Below are 12,254 nucleotides of genomic sequence, written 5' to 3' on the forward strand. Positions count from 1 at the left end.
GTGTTTGTTTCTGAGAACGCCATGAAATCGCAGTTCCTCCATTCTTAAATATGTATCCAGTTTGAGATTTTGCTTTATGGGGATCAGATAAATAACCTGCATCTGCATAACCAACTAACCCTTCTTTTGAATCGTTAGGATAAAAATAAACCTAAATCAGCAGTTCCTTTTAGATACCGAAAAATATGTTTAATGCCATTCCAATGTCTTTTAGTAGGGATGAACTGAATCTTGCCAATAAGTTAACTGCAAAAGAAATGTCAGGTCTTGTACAGTTAGTAAGATACATAAGTGCTCCAATTGCACTGAGGTATGGTACTTCGGGACCAAGAATCTCTTCATTATCTTCGCAAGGACGAAATGGATCATTGTCAACATTGAGTGATCTAACAACCATCGGTGTGCTTAAAGGATTTGCTTTGTCATATTGAAACGTTTTAAGAGTTTCTCAGTATAAGTTGACTGATGCACAAGTATCCCATTATGCATATGCTCAATTTGTAAACCAAGACAATATTTGGTTTTTCCAAGATCTTTCATTTCGAATTCTTTCTTTAAAAGAGCAATTGCTTCATTAATTTCCTTTTGTGTCCCAATTAAATTTAGATCGTCAACATACACAGCTATGATCACATATCCTGATGTTGTCTTCTTGATGAAGACACATGGACAAATAAGATTATTTGTGTATCCTTTGCATATCAAATAATCACTCAAACGATTGTACCACATCCTTCCAGATTGTTTCAGTCCATACAAGGATCTTTGTAATTTGATGGAATACATTTCCTTAGGCTTTGAGCTTATTGCATCGGGGAGTTTAAATCCTTCGGGAATTTTCATATAGATGTCACTATCTAGTGATCCATACAAGTAAGCTGTGACAACATCCATAAGGCGCATCTCTAAATTTTTAGAGACTGCTAAGCTGATTAAATATCTAAACGTAATAGCATCCATGACAGGAGAATACGTTTCTTCATAGTCAATTCCTGGCCTCTGAGAAAAACCTTGAGCTACAAGTCTTGCTTTATATCTTGTAACTTCATTTTTCTCATTTCGTTTTCTCACAAAAACCCATTTATATCCTACAGGTTTCATTGACTTTGGTGTAATGACAATAGGTCTAAAAACTTTCGATTGTTTAGTGAGTTTAATTCAGCTTGCATAGCATCTTTCCATTTGTTCCAATCTTGTCGATTTTTACAATCATCTACAGATTTTGGTTCAGGGTCATCATTTTCTTCCATGATATCGCTTGCCACAGAATAAGAAAATATATCATCAATATTTTCCATTTCATCTCGATCCCACATTATATGTGATTTACCATAGTTTATTGACAATTCTTTATTGGAATCATTTATTTCTTCCTGAGGAAATGTTATATCATTTATTCTTTCCTGAGGGAAGGTTTTGTCAATCATTCCTTCCTTAGGGTCAGTATCCTTCTCAGAACCCTTTCTTTTTCGAGGATTTTTATCCTTTGAACCGATTGGCCTTCCACGTTTTAAACGTTTTTGAGATTCATGAGGCGCATTATTATGGTTTTGCTTGCTTGGAATCTCAACTCGAGCTGGAGCATTAGCAGCTGGTATATGAGATTTAGTGACCCTGTTTATATCAGTAAATGCATCAGGTAACTGATTTGCAATTTCTTGTAGATGTATTATTTTTTGAACCTCTGTCTCACTTTGTTTTGATCTTGGGTCTAGGTGTAACAATGATGGCACACACCATGATATATCTCTTTCTTGCTTTTTCATTTCTCCCCCCTAATGCTGGGAACATTGTCTCGTTAAAATGACAATCAGCAAAACGTGCTGTAAATACATCACCTGTTAAAGGTTCAAGGTATCTTATGATGGAAGATGTTTCATATCCAACATATATTCCCAACCTTCTTTGGAGACCCATTTTTGTGCGTTGTGGTGGTGCAATAGGAACATACACAGCACAACCAAAAATTCTAAGATGAGAGATATTTGGCTCATTTCCATAAACAAGTTGTGTGGGAGAGTATTTATGATTTGCACTTGGTCTCATGCGGATTAATGATCCAGCATGCATAATTGCATGACCCCAAATAGAAACAGGGAGTTTTGTCCTCATTATTAATGTCTAGCTATTAGCTGAAGGCGTTTGATCAACGACTCGGCTAAGCCATTTTGTGTGTGTACATGAGCAACAGGGTGTTCTACAACAATTCCCACAGACATGCAATAATCATCAAAAGCATGTGATGTAAATTCTCCCGCATTATCAAGCCTTACTCTTTTAATGGTATAATCCGGAAAATGTGCACGTAATTTGATAATTTGAGCAAGAAATTTTGCAAAAGCAACATTACGAGTCGATAATAAAGAGATATTAGACCATCTGCTGGACGCGTCTATTAAGACCATGAAGTATCTAAATGGTCCACATGGTGGATAAATTGGTCCACATATGTCACCTTGAATTCTTTCAAGAAACATTGGTGTTTCTTTATCGACTTTTAATGGCGAAGGCCTTGTAATTAATTTTCCAAGAGAACAAGATGTACATTGAGGCATTTTATCTATTTTATGGATCTTTTGACCTTTCAGTGGATGCCCATGTGTATTTTCAATGATCCTTTTCATCATTGTGGATCCTGGATGGCCTAATCTGTCATGCCATAAGTTTATGATACCAGAATCGCAACAATTTTCTTTGACTGCCATATGTGCTTGAGGCACATTTATATATGTATAATGCAAACCAGAATGGAGCATTGGCAATTTTTCCAATATTTGATCTTTGCTTATGATATGCAAATATTTTTCATTACTAACAGTCCTTGACTGAGTATCATATCCATTATGATATATGTTTCTGAAACTCAACAAATTTCTTGTTGATTTTGGGGAAAATAAAGCATTTTCTATTTTGAGCTTTGTACCATTTGGTAATGCTAAATTAGCTTTTCCCACTCCTTCTATCAAGTTTGTAGGACCTGATATTGTATTGATGATCCCTTTTGTTGGTTTCAGTTCATAAAAATATTTTTTAGATCTAAGTATAGTATGCGTGGCTCCACTATCCGCTATACATATATCTTCTTCATTTGTTTGATCTTGTGCTCCGGTGATTTTCATTTTAAATCTTGAAAAATATTAAGAGAGAAAAAAATAAGTGTATAACGAAGACATATGATATTTTAATAAGAACTTTAATTGAAACACAAGTAGTACATGGAAGAGAAACTACATAATTAAAGATAATGAGAACACACTTAATAATTGCATCTAATTATAGTAGTCAAGCAACTTTGTTTCAAAGTTCCATCCCAAAGTCTTCAACGCTCAGCTCAGCATTGATATTATTAAAGTTATCAACATGGTTCACTTCTTTCTCTTTTCCTTTTAGAGAGGCTTGGTACAGTTCACACAGATGTGGAGCTGTGCGACAAGCCTTTGCCCAGTGGTTTGTACTTCCACATCTAAAACATGAAGTGCCATTGTTTTCGGACCTACCAGCTTCATTCCATTTATTTTGGTGGTTGGAATTAGTATTGTGTGGGACATGATAATTATTGGCACTCTGGTTACGACCACGACCACGGCCACGACCACGACCGTAAGAGTTATTGTTCCATTTGAATGGATGCTTACGATCATTAAAATGCCTTTTGTCAAAATGACCACGTCCACGTCCACGGCCCTCGTCCTCGACTTTGTTCCCATTTATGATCAGAATTTTTATGAGAACTTTTGTGAGCAACATGTGCTTCTGGTATTGCTAATGAACCCGTGGGACGAGATTGATGATTTTTCATCAATAATTCATTATTTTTCTCGGCTACAAGGAGTAATGCATTTAGATCAGAGTATCTCTTAAAATTCTGCAAACGATAATGTGTTTGCAAGTTTATATTTGATGCATGAAACGTGGAGAAAGTTTTCTCTAACTTTTCTTCCTCTATTACGGGATACCCACAAAATTCTAGCTTTGAACAAATTCGGTATAAAGCAGAGGTGTAATCATTTACCCTCTTAAAATCTTGGAACCTAAGACTGTTCCATTCATCTCTAGAAGTAGGAAGTAAAACTTCCTTTAGATGACCGAATCTGCTTTTCAAATCTTCCCATATCATATATGGGTTATCATAATTAAAATACTCATGCTGTAGCAATTCATCAATATGTTTATGGATGAAAACATCAGCTCTTGCTTTATCCTGGTCAGAGCAATCATTGTATTCTTGGATTGCGTCTAACACATCCATAGATTTTAAATGTCTTTTGACATTTGCTGTCCAAGACATATAATTTTCTCCAGAAATGTTGAGTGCTGGGAATTCGAGTTTTGCTATATTTGACATTTTGTTGCTAAACATAATAGAGCAAATAATAAGATAAATATTAGAATCCATATATATCAATCAACAATGAGATACAATACATTGGTAGAGCTATAAACATATAAAAGAAAAAGAACATGCCGAACTCTTCAGATGGGAGATTAAAAATTAGAATGAGAAGTAGTATAAGCATTATAGTGACCAACATCAAAACCGGGTGAATCATTTTGAGAATTTTATCTTGGATAAATTTAATAAGAAGAATGTTTGTTGTAAATGAAATGGGGTTAATGATTGGTTATTTATAGTGGAGGTTTATAACCCATTTATAACGGTTATATTACCGTTTATAACGGTAATATTACCGTTTGTGTGTGTGTGTTATATATATAATATAATATTAATTATTTTAAAGTAAGATAATAAATAAGATATTAAATACAGTTTATTTTATAATATATATATATAATTAGTATGCACAATAATAAGAATAGAATTGTTAGTGTAAATAAATCTAACTTCTAAAATAGTTATCAAATTTTAATAACAATGTTTATACACATTATTGCTATTACTCAGTATATTAGTTAGTATATGTATATGCATAGATATATATCTATGTACATAATTAAAGAAGTGTTTATGATGCTTATGTAGATACCTTTGTGTCTATTACCTTTCTTGGTTAGGATATAAGCGGCTCGTGCTGATAACGTGTTATGATATTAGCTCTAATTATAACAAGATTATTGAAATGATAATTGAACTTTATTATATCTGAGAGACAAGAGAGAGTGAAGAGATATATGTGAATTGTTAGTTCTACCAGGATGATTAACTTCGTTACAAATACATTCTATTTATAAGGCAAAAACTACTGTGCAAAAAGTAAATTACCGACAATATAAACTATTGATGAACATTTCAATAGTTTGACAATTGTGAATAAAACGTGTGAATAAAGGTGTTTGACAATTGTGTCATCCACCTTTTCGTCAATAATTCATAACAAATAATAATAATAATAATAATCACCGGCGCGTTACTTCAGGCGCCAAATCTGTTGAGTTCGTCCACCGCGTGTAATTCATCTGCTACTAATAAGTTCAACCGATCATCCATGGCCTCCTCCGTCAGAATAGTCGTTGTCGGTGACGTGGTGAGTTTGTGTATGTGTGTGTGTTCAACGGATATATTTATTATTTTATTATTATTATTAATCTATTAATAATATGTAATTGTTTGGATATATTTGAGCATGATGACTGGAATTTGCAAGAGGATTCCAAAGCGCTTGATCTGTTGCAGGTAATTTGACTTAATTTTGTGTTATTGCATTTTAATATAATATTAATATGCCTTAATTCACTTTCATCCTGTAATTTGTAGCTATATACAACAATTGAATTTTGAAATAGTTAGTTAAGATATCACACCTATATTTTAAATAGTAAATATGAGCTATACATTATTATTATTATTATTATTATTATTATTATTATTATTTTGTCTCACCATTAATTATTGCCACATCTAAAGGCCAAAACCTAATCAATCCATAACCACCACTGTCCAAAGACCTCATGGCTCGGAGCTTGCTTGAATTAGCTCAGTTTAAAACCGGCTCAGTTTGTGAATGTGTCTAGCCCTAGCCAAGGGTGGCTCGCTTGGTTTGGCTCATTGGCTCGGCTCGGTTATGGCTTGAATTATTTTACCTTTATTATATATCGGTAACTTTATACTAGAGGGGTTCCCATGATATACGATGGGATCATGACACTTATGTTGGTTTACAACAGAGTTGTCGACGACTAAAGAGACAGGGGATTATACTCTTAAAATTATGTAAAATTACCTGTTTATCCTCCTCATATGTATTATAATACAGCATCATATGTGTGTGTGTTTTTTTGAATTTAACTTGAAATTGTATTTTATTTAATCTCCTTTTAAAAACCAGGCCGAGCCCAAGTTCGCGTGGCTCGTGAACTGCCCATCACTCAATCTAGATCATTTTATTCAATTTAAATTCAGCTTTTGATGGCATTATTTAGTGGTCACTCTGTATTCTTTTTGTCTAGATAGTATCACAGTGAATGATTGATGCTTTCATATGTATGTGTGTGCATAAAACTATAGTCCGCCTTGAACATGATAATAATATACTCTCATTGTCACATATCACTCATGATGTTATTGTTCTGCAGTTTCCTGTTATTAGTTACATTTTTTTGTTTGAAATTGCAGCCAGATTTGGTGTTGTTTACAGGCAGGTTTTTTCATGCAATGCTTGTTTCTTCTTGATTATCTAGCAAGCTTTCCTTAAAGTTTCGGTCTTGAAGTGTTTGTGGTGATCCTATTTTATTCTTTGTTTTTCAACCGTCTCGTGCTGTTCTTTTTGTCTGCATGCGTTTCCAGGTGATTTTGGTAATGAAAATGTTGAACTTGTTAGAAGCATTGCTGCGCTCAGAATTGCTAAAGCGGCTATTCTAGGGAACCATGATGCTTGGAATACTCAAAATTTTTCTGAAAAGTAAGTACATTTATACGAGGCGTTTCGAATTGGGGTGTTTGGAATTGCATTTTTGAGGGAGAATATCTTGTTATGCCGTTTGCAAAACACAAATAATCAGAAAATAATGTTTTGTATAGCGTTTGAAAAACATGATCATCTGAATATTAGACTACCTGATGCAATGACTCTGACAGTCTTTTGAACAGATAATCACTTAGCTCCGGGAACTATTTTTCACCATTGTGATGAAACTTTTTTGGCCATTAAATTGTCATGATGAGCACATAATCAAATTGAACCCAACGCGTAGAAAGTGAGAAGGAAAATAAGATAGGAAACACATTCTAGCATACAATGTGATTTTAAGAACATAGTTTTAATCATTATATTTGTTTTCCTTTGATTCGCTCTCATAGTTAATATTTTTTTTCTTCTTTCTGATTTTGTCATTGAATTGAAGGCGCAAAGATGCGGTCCAACTTCAGCTAGAAAGGTGAGCTTTCTTTATTTTCATTTATGAAGATCTTTCTCTTGTTAAGTATAACAAACCACACTGTTGTTTTAATACCACAGACGTGTAATTCTTTTGTTTATGCTTTTACATACCTGAATAATTTGAGATAGGTGGTTGATGCAGTTTCGGAAGCGATCAATGGCTCGAGAGACTCATGATAAATCAAAAGACGATAAATTGAACGAAGTTCCAAGAACAATGTTCTTATAATAATAAACTTAATAAAAAACTTCAAAAAACTAAATAACATTTAACCCTATTTATACTAAACAACTATCTTACTAAACAAGAAATATAAATATTAGGAAACTTGAAATTTAAACAAATAAAAAAAGATACTAAAATCTGAATTCGAATTAGTAGATATTCAGCATCATGCTCCCCGTCTTCGAAAAAAACTCGTCCTCGAGTTTTGTCTTCGAACCCAAGCCTCCTGGATCAAAAGGAACATCAATCCGATTCCGATTTATTATCGCATCCCATTTAAACAGCTTGACTTCACGAATCATCCTGCACCACTCTGAACTTTTACCACCCAGGTCAAAAGGGTCATCCACGTGATTATTATTCACGGTTTGCGCTCTGTTTTCCAGCTCATGTCGGCTAGGCCTTTTATTAGCCACATTCATATGAAACCCACCATTAGAAATATTATATGCATTTTGTTGAGCCGAAGTTTTAAGACATAATCCCACGTAGACTTCATTGTCATTTGAAGATTCCATGTAGTTGGGAGGCCCACGTGGTTGAATGTCATCCAAATATGGATGGTGATCATTATCGTAAATAAAAGCATTTTTTTCTCCAAATTGAATATCAGTTTCATTTACCTTCTGGAAATCAACTTTCGTAATTGACGGCTGAAAATCTGGAACTTCCAAAACAAAGCACCTTCAACCAATTCATCGCCACCAGTGTCTATTGCAAAACCACAATTGATGGTCGTGATGCCCATTAAGAACTCACCGCCAAAAATAACCCTTCGCGCATAGTCCCTCGTCTGGTTTAGTGATTTTCCACTCAAACCTTCCTCGTTTGCCACCGTGTATTCTTCCTCGTCACGGTGGTTATCAAACACCGGCGGCGATTCATAGATAAAATCTGCAACAGAATGATTCTCCTCCTCCTCCCCATAATGCTTGTGTTCATGGAAATCAACTCCATCTTCATCAAGACTGGGTTCATCTTCCGAATAATACGGATCTATCGGTTCGTAGAACCGGGGTGGGTGACGGCCAAACGGCTGCTGCTCTCCGTCACCACCTTCGTCCCAGACGACGGTGCTTGACTCGGTTTCCGTCTTGCACATCTCCCGTTGTAACTCGAGATCGCGGACTCGTTTTCGGAGCCGTTCAATCTCTTCAAGATTGCGGACTCGTTGTCGGAGTTGTTTGATCTTCTTAAGATCCTGTGGGTCGGAATAGACTCCACCGCTGCCTCGGTCGGCGACTCTGCGAGTAGGACGTCGATCTTCTCCACGAGCACATGAATTGAAAACACTCGTGTCGTTGCCTCTGTCGGCGAATCTACGAGCAAACAAGTATTCACGTTCATGTCGAGCCATTTGAGAACCAAAAGCCCTGATACCAACTGATGCAGTTTCGGAAGCGATCAATGGCTCGAGAGACTCATGATTAATCAAAAGACGATAAATTAAACCGAAGTTCCAAGAACAGTGTTCTTATAATAATAAACTTAATAAAAAACTTCAAAAAACTAAATAACATTTAACCCTATTTATACTAAACAACTATCTTACTAAACAAGAAAGATAAATATTAGGAAACTTGAATTTTAAACAAATAAAAAAAGATACTAAAATCTGAATTCGAATTAGTAGATATTCTGCATCAGTTGTGGTTTTTATTTGCATGACTTGCTTATTGAAACTTTAGTTTTGCTTAATCTGAAGTCAAAAGTCATGTTGCCTCCATCTTACAGTCAGACCTTACACTACTATACAATTACCATCAGACCCTTAATCTCAAATATACCTTAACAATACTCCCTCCATAAAGAGTTCTTGACCTCAAGAACTATTAAAAACAATGACAATACATCCTACCAGCAGCAAGTACCTAACCTAATGAATACCATTTGATGTAACCGAACCTAAGACTCTCAAACTGCAGCCAGTTCTCCTGAACAGTCATTTGTGTGCAGAGACTTCATAACAGCCTTGTGCTGCCACTACTAGTAGCACACACATGCGCCTTCGAAGCATATTCATTACCTCGTCCAGTCATCCTCACCATCTGCGTTTTCATTATCATTCTTCGCTTTTAACTTTTTAAGCTGCTGGCCTGCTGTTCTTTCAAGTACTTTTTCATATCTTCAGATCTAGCTTTATAAATTACAATAATATGAGCATATGAATGATGAAATATTCAAGTTTGAATTGATTGTTTAAAAAGTCAGCCAAACCATCACATTATTAATCATATAGTGTCAATTTTGTTGTCATGTGTTGAACCCATTGATGAATAAAGTTAGTGCATTTTGTGAAATCCAGTTTTGGAGAAGAGCATGTCGGTTACAAACAGTTAGACTTCCGTCCATTAAAGTTGAGTGTTATCGGAGGACGTCCCTTTTCTTGTGGAGGCGAAAGGATTTTTAGAAAACAACTTCTAGCTAAAAGGTCAGTGTATTTTTTTGTCGTTTTATATACAAACAATATATTATTTTTTTATAAAATATTCGGTGAACAATGAACTTCTGTTAGGTATGGAGTTAACAACATGAATGAGAGTGCGAAAAGAATATCCGATGCTGCTTCGGGGACACCAAACAATCATTCCATTATTCTTCTAGCTCATAACGGGCCTACAGGTAAACTTTTTATACAATTCTATATTCTTTATACAAATAGTTGGTGTTAAATTTGTGCTTTCAGGTCTCGGTTCCAACATTAACGACATTTGTGGGCGAGATTGGGTGCGTGAAGGTGGAGACCACGGTGATCCAGGTGATTATTATTTCACAAGCTACAGTTTGAAACATTATACACATTATATATAATATATAATATCATATTTGTTGATACAGATTTAGCACTTGCTATATCTCAACTTAAAAGCAACACCAAATATTCTGTCCCACTTGTTGTATTTGGTCACATGCATAAAGAACTGGCGTTTGGAAACGGTCCACGTAAAATGATTGTAGTTGGAGATGACAACACCATATACCTAAACGGGGCCATTGTTCCTCGGGTCAAAAGATTCCGTGACAACCCATTGACCGAAAACCCAAAACATACATTACGAGCCTTTACTTTAATCGACTCGAAAGAAGGAAAAGTAGAGAAAATTGCAGAAACTTGGGTTTCAGTAACTGGAGACAACACTAATGTTGAAGAGGAACACATATTATTTAGTAGTAACAACATGCTTAACACCTCTAATGTATAAGGTATCAATTTTAGTAGTTTACCCAACGTCTGTTTTATTAATATAATGTATCAATATAGTTGACAGTTAAATAAAGTTTTACCATCTCTTTTCAATAATTATTAGTAGGTACTTTTGTATTGTATATTGCATGGCAGGTGAAGTTAACATGAAAGTAGTGGTCCACCATCACCTAGACATGTTGAAAGGTGAGGCCAGGTCAATTTGTAAGTTTTGACTCATTTTTTTTTTTTTGGGATAGTACACCATTTTATTATTTTGTGGGAAAATCATACAAGTAAATGTTTTATTAGGTGAGTTATATGTCATGGAAATAATTTTATTCACGCGTCACTTGATCGTGTACCTACATTTACTTGCGTAGTAGTTTTAAAGGATGAGGGTACAATACGTGAGTTAGATTTGGCCGTCTGCCCTTTTAGATTCGAGTATTTGTCTTTTGGATTTATGTTTCCTAAATAGTGTTTTTTTTTTGTTTCTTTTCTTCGTAATGATACACGGATTAGATTTGAGAGTTGGTTTTCTAGATCTGTGTATCCCTGAAAAATATATTTTCTTCGAAACATACTGAATGATACATTAATCAGATTTGAGTCTTTCTTCTAGATTTGCTTATTATCATCTTTTGTCTACTCACGTTAAATGATCTTGAGTCGCCTTTCAAAAAAAAAAAAAAAGATTTGGAATCGAATTTGAGTATATTTTTACAGAGCTATGTTTCCTTAAAATATGACTTTATTTGTTTGCTTGTATCAAATGATACACATGATATTGAGTATCCTTTAATGGTTGTTGGAAGGCATTGAACGTCGTTACAACGATGAGAAGTTTGAGAGTGCAACACCTCTGTTAGGATCCTGGAGCCATGTCTCTAGATGAGCGGCTCACATCAAAAGTTAAAATTACACGTTTCATCCATATGCATCTTAGGCTTGTTTTGAGGCTGTTAATCTTATGAAACAACTCATTGACTCTAATCCGACTTTAACTACATAAACAACTTTGTATAGTCTGTAAATGTTGCACCAAAATTAACTTCAACTTTGTATAGTTGCAAATAATTTTTGAGTTTGATGATAATTTGATAATTAATCAGTCAAAGATGAGACAATAGAGAAAAGGAAAAGCTTATATTGCCATCCATCTTTAGCTTTGTTCAAGGCATTGGCTTTTGTTAGGACGCCACCTTCCATGCCATCTCATATGCTATTTTTTTTGCCTTTTGACCCACTCTATTCCTTTTACCTGTTTACATCTATATAATTTGTTTTTCTTTATTTGTGAAAGAATATTAAATTTTAGTCCTTTTCTTAGCACAAATAATTATTTATTTTTGTTAAAAAAAACGGAAAAAGAACAGTGTACATTAACATGTGTTAAGAATAATCATTATAGAAAATTTTTAGACTGGTGCAATGCTTATATATATTCTTTCTTAATTATGAAAATATTAAATATTTGATTGATTCTTAAATGTTTTTTATAAATTAT

General features: G+C 34.5%; 1 protein-coding gene across 1 annotated transcript; it reads left to right on the forward strand.

Moving 5' to 3' along the window:
- Positions 1–5,430: 5,430 nt before the first annotated feature.
- On the forward strand, positions 5,431–10,763 carry LOC143598553 (uncharacterized). Its single transcript, XM_077076745.1, has 9 exons — positions 5,431–5,483; positions 5,582–5,632; positions 6,572–6,593; positions 6,743–6,857; positions 7,300–7,332; positions 9,866–9,991; positions 10,076–10,182; positions 10,247–10,318; positions 10,399–10,763. The coding sequence occupies exons 1-9, from the start codon at positions 5,445–5,447 to the stop codon at positions 10,761–10,763; spliced, it is 930 nt and encodes a 309-aa protein (XP_076932860.1). The 5' UTR covers positions 5,431–5,444.
- Positions 10,764–12,254: the final 1,491 nt, after the last annotated feature.

This window comes from Bidens hawaiensis, unplaced genomic scaffold (genome assembly GCF_021521415.1).
Source record: "Bidens hawaiensis isolate Kalapana, Puna unplaced genomic scaffold, B.hawaiensis_p1.1 tig00050490_1, whole genome shotgun sequence".
Lineage (NCBI taxonomy): Eukaryota > Viridiplantae > Streptophyta > Magnoliopsida > Asterales > Asteraceae > Bidens > Bidens hawaiensis.